At 37.6% G+C, this 12,426-nt stretch overlaps 2 protein-coding genes across 4 annotated transcripts; both read right to left on the bottom strand.

The window, feature by feature from the left end:
- Nucleotides 1-17: 17 nt before the first annotated feature.
- rnf10 (ring finger protein 10) lies at nucleotides 18-9,368 on the bottom strand. 2 transcript variants are annotated; one of them, XM_067519743.1, is made up of 17 exons: nucleotides 8,863-9,368; nucleotides 7,919-8,103; nucleotides 7,566-7,771; nucleotides 7,395-7,485; nucleotides 7,118-7,302; nucleotides 6,873-7,009; nucleotides 6,423-6,577; nucleotides 6,050-6,175; nucleotides 5,664-5,901; nucleotides 3,988-4,121; nucleotides 3,724-3,841; nucleotides 3,520-3,621; nucleotides 3,297-3,434; nucleotides 2,549-2,640; nucleotides 2,331-2,388; nucleotides 1,324-1,488; nucleotides 18-1,139 (listed from the first exon to the last, which is right to left on the bottom strand). In XM_067519743.1, exons 1-17 carry the CDS (start codon nucleotides 9,023-9,025, stop codon nucleotides 1,069-1,071), a joined length of 2,364 nt encoding a protein of 787 aa, XP_067375844.1. In that variant the 5' UTR covers nucleotides 9,026-9,368; the 3' UTR covers nucleotides 18-1,068. The 2 variants fall into 2 exon arrangements, with proteins under 2 accessions (XP_067375844.1, XP_067375843.1); XM_067519742.1 differs by having other exon boundaries at nucleotides 18-1,142; nucleotides 8,863-9,366.
- A 1,510-nt stretch (nucleotides 9,369-10,878) lies between these two features.
- Nucleotides 10,879-12,407, bottom strand: pop5 (POP5 homolog, ribonuclease P/MRP subunit). Of its 2 annotated transcripts, none has more exons than XM_067519745.1 (5): nucleotides 12,148-12,407; nucleotides 11,927-12,069; nucleotides 11,488-11,637; nucleotides 11,287-11,383; nucleotides 10,879-11,080 (listed from the first exon to the last, which is right to left on the bottom strand). In XM_067519745.1, exons 1-5 carry the CDS (start codon nucleotides 12,165-12,167, stop codon nucleotides 11,014-11,016), a joined length of 477 nt encoding a protein of 158 aa, XP_067375846.1. In that variant the 5' UTR covers nucleotides 12,168-12,407; the 3' UTR covers nucleotides 10,879-11,013. The 2 variants fall into 2 exon arrangements, with proteins under 2 accessions (XP_067375846.1, XP_067375845.1); XM_067519744.1 differs by having other exon boundaries at nucleotides 11,300-11,383; nucleotides 12,148-12,289.
- Nucleotides 12,408-12,426: the final 19 nt, after the last annotated feature.

Raw genomic sequence — 12,426 nt, 5'->3', positions numbered from 1 at the left:
AAAAAACACTCAGTTCCTTGATTGTGCATAATTGTTTATTTTTATCAACAGACTAGTTCTGTTAACTAGCCTATAAACTTGCTCAAAATTAAAAGGTGAATATATAACCCTCAGAAGGAAAAAAAAAAGTTCAATCTGCTTTTCTTCAGGTTTCACAAGCATTTCAGCATGTCAGCAATTCTTTAATGTCACACATTTCCAACACTGAAACTAAACTGGGGAAGTCATGTTAAATGTTAGTAACTATTCTACAACAGAAGATGACAGTGGACAAGCTGAAAAGAAAGTGCATATTTATGGTTTAACCAGGCAAAATATACTTGAATTCTGTTAAAACAACAGACCTAATTTTAATAATACTGTGTTTTCACTTCCCTACAATTTAATTTAACCTTGTTGGTATGTATCGGTGTTGTTACAAAATACTGGGGCATAGATGTCAAAACAGACATCCCTAAAACCTCTCCTGTTGAAGAGCCAAGTTCCAGTCCAAATTATTACCAGAGATAAATGCTGAAAAAGATGTTTCCGTCAGGTCTAAGGTGCAAGTTCCAGATTGATAATGTCTCAAGACCGAGTATCCTGGAAAGATTCAAAGGTGCAACATACCCGCAGCTGGCTGACTGCTACTCTAATATAAAGCACCCTATATGGCATCAATGTTACGCATGTGTAATCATACAACAATCACCGTGATGCAATTAAGGTGTCTGGAAGCAATGAAAAGCCCAAAGCACTTATACCATGAGAGTCAGGAGGTTGTTATATATTTTTTTAACTTAGCATTCAAACTAAATGTTAACCTTAAGGCTTTCAGTGTGTCACAGCCAAGAGGTTGCTGCAAAGCGTCGGCCTAGTTCTACTAATAAAAATTAAACTAATGGCCTTAACACCCCAACAGTGGCTCAAGCCAATATGACAATGACTAAAGCAGCATTAACTTTGGCTACACACTAAAACCTAATTCCATTGCTTATAGTTCCAAGAACGATCAGCATGGAAGTAAAAACACGAGCAGTGGGAAGATCAATTCGAGAAATAATGTGTTTAAATGAACTTCAGTGTTGTCTACTTTGTGTGAACCATAGATGTGCTGAACAAAAGCTTCTGCTTTTTCTTTTTCTTCTTTCCTCCTCTCTCTTCTGAAAAATAAGACACCAAGAATGAATACAAGCATAAGAAAAAACACTTTGCTTTTGGCAAAATAAACTAATTTGAATATATAATATAGATAATAATAATAATAATAATAATAATAATAATAATAATAATAATAATAATAATAATAATAATAATAATATACTTATTTCATATATTCCAGACCTGGTTCAACCACAGGTTGTGGTGAAGAAGCTGGACCATTGTCCAATTGCAGAAGTGCCTTCTCAAAAGCCTGGCTGAAGGAATTCTGGAAGTTGGGCACCGGGATCCGGTCTGACCCATCGCTCTCTCCATCACTGTCTGCTACAGGTGGAGCTAACAGCTTATCTGTTTGACACAAAATACAATAATGACTAACTGTTCAACAGCCATTAGAACAAGTTTTACCGGAAATACACAAAGCTCCAGTGTTGTATCCAGACATTGTAGATTAAATGGAAAAAAACATTTCTTTTACCCATAATTCTATGGCCACATATATATATAATATTATTATATACATATATTATTTTAGAATGGCCCACTCACTCATGTTTGTGAGGTCAAAAACCAAGCTATACAGTTTAGGCAAAAATTAATGAGGTAGACCAAACTTTAGAACCACCAATAATAATTATATCAACTTATTACACATTAACTTGGACCAGTTTTCCATCAAGGATCTGTGCATTCACTAGCCACTTTACTGGGTACATCTGTTCAATCTAATGACCAACCTATTTAAATTAATGATAAGGTCAAAAATTTGAAACAACTTAAAATATAATGCCCTCCAGTACAACTCCACCATCAGGTATGACCTCAATAATAAACAGAGTTTATTAATATAAACACACCTAATGAAGTGGCCAGTGATAGTATGTTCTAATAACTATGTCTGCTCTAAAAACGAGACTTGTTATTAGGCTGCTGGTTGAAGTGTTGTCTTTACCGTGCTGACAATAAGATACATTATTCCAGTAAACTATGTGCAGTCAATGATCTAAATAGTATGATTTTAAACTGTTGTGATAATTAATGTAATTCATGGATGCAAAGTGATTGCACAGAATTTTGTTTTTCATTTTGAAAGAAGGGTAAAATTAAATTGATCGTTTAAACTATCTCTGTTATAACTGTGTGACATCTTCACTTCACAAGCCACCGCAGAATCTGCAGGTTTGCAGTACCTTTCTTTGTAATGATCCTGGGCCCAGCATCAACTTTGGCTTTCCCATCCCTTAGCATCTGTACAGGACACAACCAGGGTGACACCACGTCAAGTATATATATATATATATATATATGGTATAAAACACTGGCACTGTAGTTATGTTATACATTACCCTTTTTCCATAGGCAGTTTCAATCAATCAATTTTAATCTGACATGTTTTTGTCATACACACCTGTGCAAAGGACATGCAGTGGGAGTCATCCTCCACACTACCCACAGTGGGTGAAGGGCTTTGCCCAGTCAGACTCGGGAATCTCATCCCATCTAAGATGACAGAGAAAAAAAATGCTCAATATACACTCACTGGGCACTTTATTAGGTGCACCTGTACAATCTAATACAATCCAATATAGCAGCTCTGTCATAAAATTTATTTTTACAATTTCTCACTTTTTAAGTTGAAACTGTCAGAAAGGTTATAACTATTCTACATTCTATTCTACTTGGCCGTAGCTCAGATGGTAACGCAGTTGTACACAGACCACAGGGTCAGTTGTTAGATTGCAGTTCCTAGCTACGTGTCGAACAGTTCTTGGGCAAGACACTGAACCCCAAAATGCTCCTGGTGGGTCAGGTGAACACCTTGCAAGGCAGCCAACCGCCGTTGGTGTGTGTGTGTTTGAATCAGTGAATGAGAAGCAACATTGTAAAGGCCTTTGGATAAAAGCACTATATAAGTGGCCATTTACCATAACTATCTGTTTATTATTGAGGTTGGAGTGGTTATTTGAGTCGTACGGGAGTGCATTATAAGAAGAGGTGATTCTAATGTTTTGGCCACCTCGATCATTTTAAACGGGGTGGATTGTATTAGATCGTGCTGGTGTACCTAATAAATTAGCCTATGAGAGTAAACATTTCTCACCTATAGTCCAAAAAGACAAAAAATTAAATAACAGGTTTTTGAGAAAGAAGCTGACCAGAGGAGGGACTGCAGCTGAGAGGTGAAGGAGGAATAAAAGTGAAGTCAGGTTGTATAGGTGGGCTGCTGTTGTGAGGTGGAGAACCGAATGCTGGGAAATGCTGAAGGTTCTCTAGTCCAATATGTACCTCCGGATCTGTGGGGACACATGAGTTCAAATAAACTGTGATGTCAGCTTTTTGTACATTTTGAGGTTTTATGAGCTGCTCAATCATACTTACATTTCCCCTGCTTCCTGTTTTCCTCAATTTCAATTCGCTTCTCTCTGCGCTTTTCATCCCTTGCTTTCTTCTGCCTCAGGCGCTTTCTTTTCTCCAGTTCATCTAAAGGTTTGTGGGGAAAATTACAATGAAATATCTGTGCTAAAACTGTAATGTCACATTTTGGAAAAACAAAACAACACAAAACAGGAAATGGGTTTTAACCTGCAAATGTGTCCAGAGTTTCTTGGGTTAGGACTGGAGGCTGTAGAGCCAACTCACAGATGCTGAACTCACACGTAAGTGGAAGATGAGCCAAGTAGCGATGCCGACGGCGGATCTCCTGCAAGATGCCCAAAGCAGAGAAAGAATTATGAGGGTGGGGGAAAAAAAAGTCTAAGTTTGGGTTAAAACTATGCTAATTAGTCTTCAGCTACCAAAGGCTCTAAATTGCTACACTGTGTAATTTGTCTTTCTTTGTTTGCTAACCTCAGTGACAGTGTATCCCACTATCTCCACCACTGTGGCAGTAATTGAGTCAGGACTGGCCTCCAAGCTGCCATATTCACGCAACAGGCAGCGTACATTCACAGGATGCAAGAACATCTGTTGGCAGTCGTCAGCTGCAGGAAGAAACACGTGAGAGGGGGTTTAAATGTAATAGGAAAAGGGTTAAGCCAACATTGAAATATCAGCAAATAAAAAAACAACATCTCATTCATCCAAGACAGACATGTCTCCTGCACTTTAAATATTCAGACTCAGAACATCTTTTACTTTTCATACACAACCGCAAATCAAGGTGCCTCACATCAACATATAAACATATTAAATATTATAAAACCAAACTTGACATGAACATTACAATGAGCTCAAAAATACCACACATTTTTAAGCTGAGATATTTTACTTGCCTGACAACCAAACTTAAGTTTCCCAAAAAAAAAAAAAAAAAAATGTGGGTCTATTAAAATAAAATAAACAGGGATTTGGACAGTGGTTATATTTTATACCTTATAAAATTGAGAGCTAATGATATATTATCACTATTATGGCAACTGTGGATAAGCTGGTAGAAAATGTCATCCACTAAAATCAGGGTCAGAAAAAGCTCCAAGTAGACCACTCACCACAGTATTGACCTCTTGAAGCAGCAGTATTGTGGCTACGTGTTTCGAAGCCCCACTTCACCACGCTGAATATCAAATGTTATTCCTGTGGCTAATGGATTTTATTTTTGAATCAATTGCTGAATTTGTCTTCAGATGTGAGCTTTGTATTAAAAAATAAAACTAGAATTTTAATTATGTTACTATTTTTTTGAGAAGGCAGAAATACTACAGTGTTATATTGAAGCTTAAATACTGGTTATAGGTTATTATAAAAGTAGAGAATGAGATAAACAGCAGGAAAAAATATAACATGTTGATTAAATGTGTCTCACACCTTAAAATAACATCTGTAATCAGACCGTAAACCTTATATTTGAAAAGGTAGACGATCCAAATATTGAAGCGTGTATTGAAACGTAAGGACTTATGTTTTGCAGCTTATAATACTAACATGACATCAGGGAGAGTAAGAGGCCTTAGAATAATACATTTTAGGATACATACAGGGAGGAGTGTTAATCCACCCTTTTATTACATCTGAACTAAATGGAGCCCACAATGTGACATAGTGAATTTAAAATATTTTAATAGGAAAAAATACACATTACTTAGAAAATAAATTAGTCAGTTATTATGACTTTTCATTGTTACAGATATCAATAACTAAGGTCGTGCCCATTTTGGATGGTTATTCATAGTAAAATGGCCTACATCAAAATGACAAGTCTGTTTCAATTTACTTATTGGTCATAGTTAAAGAGCTGGCTGCAGCTCATGCATGTCAAACTTATTAATGGACACCTGGAGTCCTCAGGAATCTGATATTGCATTATTTTGACAATTAAACAGGATGGACATTAGCAAGTAGCATGTATCCACATTATTGATTCCACATATTCCACAGATATTCTGATTAAAGAAAGAACCCGGAACCTTCTGGTCAAATTGGATAATCTCCCTTAGGGCAGCCAAACCTGACCCAAGCTGAAAATCAACTTCAGTTGAGTTGGTGGGAAACCCCACAAAAGGCAGCATTTAGGGGGAATTACCCACCTTGGTAAAAGTAGTAGTAAGGTCCGTGCACCACACTGCCTAGGGGACGGCCTGTCTGTGCTTGGCTGGCAGGGTTTTCCTCATCAAGCTGGGGTTCAGGAACAGCATCCATCATGTCTTCAGGAGGCTCCTCCACCACATCTTGCAAAATGCATGCAGGGATCGCTGACGGAACTGCAGCATCCTCTGGGAGCTCCACCACTTCATCATCAAATGCAGAAGAGTACTGCAATACAGGCTATAAAGAGAAAAAGACAGGCTGCCTCTTAGTGAATAAGTATAACCAGATATACCAGATGCAATATAAGTTTTCATTTTGAGAACGGACATCCAAGTAAAAAAAAAAAAAAAGAAAAAAAAAAAAAAAGAAGCATTTTCAAACTAACATTGGCATAGCTGAAGTTTGTTACCACTTCCTCCACAGGAGAAGGTTCTTCGAGAGTCAGAGAAGACAAGTCAACACTATCTCCTGCATTTCCCTTCTGCTGCTTCAGAAGCATTTCCACTTGCTCCTAAAGACCAAGCAGAGTTATAAATTGTGTATTTCCACATGGAGACTTGCAAGAGAAAATGCAGTGGCATTGTAAAAATCAACTTATTAGGCATTATGAATGTTTTTTAGTATTTATTTTTGTAGCTACTTGATTTCTTTATTTTGCATGAACTCATTTCATACAACAATTTATCTTCATTGTCTATTGCTTGGTTTATTACATTGACAAAATATTGTAATTATTTGGCTTGTAGCTCTTGCATTACCTGCAAAAGACATAGGGCGCTCTGGATAAAGCAGCCCTGTGTGTCGTCTTCCTGGTTAAGCTGAGTCTGAAGTAATGCTTTCTCCTCTGCCACAAGGCTCAAGACCTGTTCCGGGGAGGTGAGCAGCAACTTGGAGTATGGGCTAAGACACACGTCTAAAAAATAAAAAAATAAAAATACATTAACAGTTAATGTAAAATTATTTTACAAATCAACCTATTACCTGTTCAGGGTCTAATACACATGTACAATAGTTAATATTTAAAAGTTGAAATGCTCACAATTATTTCTGCCATCAAGAGACAGTCGTGAATATTTCTGAAATTTAAAACAAAATACTCTGGGACATAAAAACTTGAAGTAAAACCTGATTTTCAGTAGTATTACTGTAAACCATTTTAATGACAAAATGTCTTTTTTGTCATAACCAAACACATTGATGTCACTTACCACCAAAGCGAACAGGCTCCTCCACCTTCACCCATTGAGAACTTGGCATGGCCACCAGTGCTCCCTTTTCCCTCCGCATCAGGCGCATAGTGATTACATCACCAACTGCATACTGCCTGGTCTCCATAGCAACCACACTTCAACAAGACATTAAAGAAACAGCTGTCAAAAACGAACTCAAGAAAATTTGTGTTAAACTGCTCGCTCTGCAAAGGTTTTCTGTTGTTTTGTAAGAGGTACACTACCTTTTTAGGTCAGCAGTGTGCACAGCCTCATAGCAGATTGGGCACTTGGACCAGCTCTTATCACTAAGAGACAGATAGTGCAGCATACATGACCAGCAAAAGATGTGCCCACATCGGGTGATGCGGGCTGCCAAAGGAGGGTAAAGACAGATGGGGCAAGATGGCACCTCATGACTGTAGATGCGCTGCAGAAGCACACATGTGGATTGTCATTGCATGCATTAATATCATGTTTTCTTATTTACACGTACTAGTGCCACAGATGACAAGCACTCACTACTTGCTGCACACAGTCCCAGTTGACCAGAGTGTCTGGATCAGTGAAGTGAGCTTTGTAGTCCTGGTCATCAGACACAACAAACTGGCAACTGAAACACAAAAAGATGAGTTGAATACCACAAGTTCAGCTCATGGATTTCAAATATCTTGTGTCTAAAGAGCTGCTTACTTGGCCTGCAGAAATAGCTCCTTGTTAAAGGGCTTGTGCTTGTGGCCCCATTTGTTTCGCCGGCCCCAACCGGAGTGGCCTCCATCTCCAACACCACCATTACCTCCACGAGGTTCAAAAGTGAAGTTTAGCAGGTGGTTCAGGCTTATCTTTTTCGGTCCAGAAAACTGAGCCGGGCTAAACTCAGCCCGGCGCGTCTCTGCTACCTGTAGAGGCAGAGGTGAGAATGAACTTGAAGTATTTTTTAAACTTAAAACTGGTCCTGTGCTTCCAGATAAAATTAAAAATGTAATTTATAAACATTTCCCACACTGCTGAAATGCACAATGTAAAAACAATATAAAAATACTAACCTCTTCACGTCGACCTCCTCCTGCAACTCCATACTGTCGTCCTCCACCTCTCTGAGGTGGTCTCTTGTCAAAATTCTTGCTTTTCTGTGAATTGGGGCGACGAGAGCCTGGGAAACTGTCTGCCTTAGGAAAAGAGGGTTCACGCTTGCGGTTGTAGCGCTTGGACCCTCCATTATTTTTGCTTTCTAAAATTAAAAGAGAAATATACATTAGCTACAAAAATATATCAATATATAAACTGACTCTTGTATTTGTATTTTATGATTTGACCTGAAATTGGCAAAAGAAAAAAAATGGTATTTGGATTTGTCTGACTTTTTCACTCTGTTTACTTTTCTAAAATTTCAGTCTGGCTGGTTGCAACTGATGTCATTGTGAGCAACCAACATACAAAATTGCTACTTACTATTTAAAAACCATCAATACAGATGCAAGACAGGAAGAATTTCACTACATCTTTATGAAGAAATGTAGATCTATTTAAACTCTTAAAAAGTAGCCTAAAGGAAAACATTTTACTCCTATTTGTAAAGTGAACATGGGGACTAAAGTGTATGCATGAGTATAGTTTATTCCAACAAAACATCTGCATTCAGACAGTTATGTTCATGTTGGACCGGTGAGTAAAATAGAAAACAATACTTTCAAGGTTTAAGTGACTGACTAATTTATTTATTTAAATTGTCAGTGTGTCTGCCTTCATGCATATGACAACTGTTGTGCATAAATACAGGACTAATACCATAACAAACGCAGTGTTGTGTGCAATAATTAGCAACAGTTCTAACTGTTTGTGGGTCAAATGGTTTGACAGCGACGTCAGCCATACTTGATAAACAACCACTGCGTCTAGGCCCCAGCAGGCCACAGAACGACGAGCATATTAAACCCAGCATGCTGACACTGTTTTTGAGATCTAGTGTTGCTGACAGAAGACTTTTCACCTGTTTTGGGTTTAGATTCGCCCGTTGCTGGGCCTGTGGAGCTGGAACGGGGCGGAACCTTGGTGCTGGCGCTGCTGTTGGGGTTTTTCTCCATGTCTGTATCCGTGAAGTGAGCGGTTTTGAGGCCGAAGTCCGGGAAGAGAGCCGCCGAGCTCCCTAGCATCAAACAGAAAAACGAAGGAGGATAGCGGGCTGCTGCAAGTGCGGGTCAGGCGACGAGGGCCCTGTTTCATTTCTGTCAAACGCGGAGACCCCATCACGGCGACATCTTGACACTAAAACAACCCCGAGAAAAAAACAGAGACACGATTTCGGCGTCTCAAGTTATACTGGCTGTTAGAACAGAGTACGAAAACTCGCCACTCTGGGCCAAGACCCCAAATTAGTTTTTTTTTCTCGATAAGGAAAACAATATGCCCTTATCAAGGCGTTATGTTTTCCAGCAGCTGGAAAACACGACAACACAACTACTTTGACCCCAAAAATATATCCACTACAACAAGCTTGCACTAATGGCGACGGGTCGCCAAACAGTAAGCTAAGACCCGGATGCTTCATTCTCGGGTTTTTTTTTCTTTTCCTTTTTTTACAAATCTTTATTAATAACAATGTGATAAACATAAGGATCGAAATCCATAAAACCTAATTATATGCTTCGTTCATGTATACATATACAGAAAGACAAAATCATATTTCAATAAAAAAACAAAAATAACTTTTTTGAGTGTCAAACCAATGTACAAAGGGAAAAAAAGAACATAAATTAAATATATACATAAATAAGGTAAGTAGGTCAGCCGTGTTGTAGAGATCTCAAGTTTACATTTTGCTTATTATCTCTTCAAAGAAATGAATTGAAAATGAAATGAAATTTACCCATCAGGACAAATAAGTTAACGATTTGTTGTAATTAATAATTGCTGTTGTTATAGTATAAGATAATGTTTTTAAGATAATGTTTTATGTGATTAGAATAATACAGTTCCATTTTCCTCCAGAATGATTTCGTATGAGAGCATTGAAAAAGAGGTGTTTAATATCTTCTTTTTTACAAAACTCCCAGGCTGTGTTAATATTTACAAATGTTGAAATATGAGAGTTAGCAGAGTATAAAATGTGGGTTATTTTTTGTCCTTTTCAGCTTATCCTGTGAGTTCAGGGTCGCCACAGCGGATCATTGTCCGGATGTTGATTTGAAAGTTTTTATGCCGGATGCCCTTCTTGACGCAACCCTCCCCAATTTATACCAGGCTTGGACCGGCACTGCACAGCTGGGGATGGGAATGGGCTGTAAGGGGTTCAATATCTTGCCCAGAGACACTTTGACATGTACGGGGGATCGAATCAGTGAGCCCGTAGTCTGTGGATAACTGCCTTACCAACTGAGGTATATAATATGTAACATCTGAAATTAACCTCTCTTATTTTATTATTAATATCAAATATAGAAGCTAGTTTGTTTCCCAATAAATAGTGATAAAATAAGATTTCCATATAAATTTTCCACGAGTTATTTTCATTTTACTGTACAAACATATACTTATGTATTTCTTGGTGCATTTCTTACTTTTAATGTCCATGCCATCAATAGAGAATATGAATTTGAGGTTTTGTTTAGGCTTTTGACATTCATAATAATATTTTGACAGTTGTAAAATTTTATTTTGTAGTCTGATGCTTCTTGTATTGCCTGCAGTAGGTAAGGCCAGCTAGGAATTTTGAGAAATGTAATAATAACGGCTTTGACAATTTTGATTTATTAGTGCTATAGATACAAATAACACTTTCTCATCAATTTCACTCTAGCAAATTAATGGAAATATTCTGTTGATACGGTTTACTTCGAGACATGGTATGGCACCATACTAAGCCAATCCCAATAATGTTAAACATTAAGCATTATCCATTGATGGTGACAGATGTCTGATGCATTTGATATTTAGACTTTCTGTATGCAATAACTTTTTAAATGGACACATGCAAAAGTTATTTTTTTAAGGAGACCACAACAAATACTTAAGATTCAAAAGTTTTAATTTACAAACAAAATCCAGATTAAAAAAAACAATTCTGTAGCAAAAACAAGGGAAAAGGAGAACTACGTGTATGTTGTGACGTTATTCTTCATCTTCCTCACTTTCTGATTCAACTTCAAATGCTTTCTTGTTTCCTCCCATAAGACAGCAGTTCAGAATTGCTTTGCGAACCTCCTGTTTTTCTTTTGCAAATGAAAAAAGAATAAGAAACTCTCAGACATGTTTGCTACTCCCTAGTAAATACAAGTAGAAAACTCCGAAGGAAAGCTACATAAATCCTTTAAAATAACCTCCAAGTTTTATGTTCATCAATGGTGTAAAGATTAAAGCAAATAAATAAATGGGCAACAAATGGCTGTAATTGCATAACTAAGAAGGAGGTATTTACCTAAATCTCTTACCTTCATTTTTACATTTAGGGAGGATTCGATGGAGCTGCTGTGTGTTGTATCGGACCAGAAACTTTTGACATGTTCTAATTGTTCCTAAAAAACAAAACAAAAAAAACAAAAAAAACTTAATAGTAAAATTAAAACTTCAGATTCTTTCAACATACCTGATTAACTGTGCAATGTGTTAAAGTTCTTACCTCCCACATGCAAACAGTTCAGAAAACAAGGAATTTTTTGCCCACGAGCTTCAACACTGGTAATAAAAGGCAATGCAGACCAGAGGAGTTTGTAACATCTTTTTGGGAAACGCAGGAATACTATTCCAGTATGGGCATTCAGATATTTTACTTAAAAAACAAACAAACAAACAAACAAACAAACAAACAAACAAACACAAACAAGAAACAGAGATCCCAAAAGGCTTAGTCAACACAATTTCATGAAAGCATTGTACTAAATTACACAAGCTAAAATTGCTCTCTTTCTATGAACATAGAATTGTTGACACATTAAGGCAGAATTAATAGTAATCAACAATCTTCTGCTCTGACGGTTATGACCTTTTAATAAGAATGCTGAATGTTGCTTTGTTATTGATTATTGGTAAACTTAGATTTTATAATAAATACTGCTAACCAGAGAATCTGATGCTGCAGAGAGCCGCCCCATAGTCCCCGTGTATACGAGCCACTGTTGCCTTTACCGCCACTGCTATGGCTCGGTCATCCAGCAGCAACAGACGGCTCCGGTCTGACACGTTGACTTCGCACAGCAAGTATCTGCCGACAAAAAAAATAGTCACCTGAGGACTTTCTGCGAAGACACGCGTTAAATAAGACACGTAGAGCACATTTTACCTTGACTTTACTCGCACCATCTTTGCTTGACTCTTCTTTTCTGGCGACTTCCGTCAACAAATCTAATTTCTACTCTGGAGAGTTGCACTAGCGACGCACACTGGGCATAAGAAGTTATCGATGATAGCTGTGCTTGACACTAGCAAAAATTAATTTATGTCTATACTTCAACACAACGGAGAACGAAAACGAGAACAAAAAATAATCAAAGTTAATATGGTTCCACAAAACGGAAGGAAAGATTGCAGATTTGACGAAATTGTCTGATCTTGTAACACC

This window comes from Channa argus, chromosome 11 (genome assembly GCF_033026475.1).
Source record: "Channa argus isolate prfri chromosome 11, Channa argus male v1.0, whole genome shotgun sequence".
NCBI lineage: Eukaryota > Metazoa > Chordata > Actinopteri > Anabantiformes > Channidae > Channa > Channa argus.
This window is presented reverse-complemented; position numbering and strand designations above follow the sequence as displayed.

Coding starts and splice junctions, on each gene's coding strand:
- pop5 (XM_067519744.1), bottom strand. CDS start 12,167: ATGGTGCGAGTAAAGTCAAG. Junction 12,070..12,147: donor ATGGTGCGAGTAAAGTCAAG/GTAAAATGTGCT, acceptor TTTTGTCGGCAG/ATACTTGCTGTGCGAAGTCA. Junction 11,384..11,487: donor GAACTGTTTGCATGTGGGAG/GTAAGAACTTTA, acceptor TTTGTTTTTTAG/GAACAATTAGAACATGTCAA.
- rnf10 (XM_067519742.1), bottom strand. CDS start 9,025: ATGCTAGGGAGCTCGGCGGCTCTCTTCCCGGACTTCGGCCTCAAAACC. Junction 8,104..8,862: donor CGAATCTAAACCCAAAACAG/GTGAAAAGTCTT, acceptor TTTTAATTTTAG/AAAGCAAAAATAATGGAGGG. Junction 2,641..3,296: donor CAGCTGCAGTCCCTCCTCTG/GTCAGCTTCTTT, acceptor CTGTCATCTTAG/ATGGGATGAGATTCCCGAGT.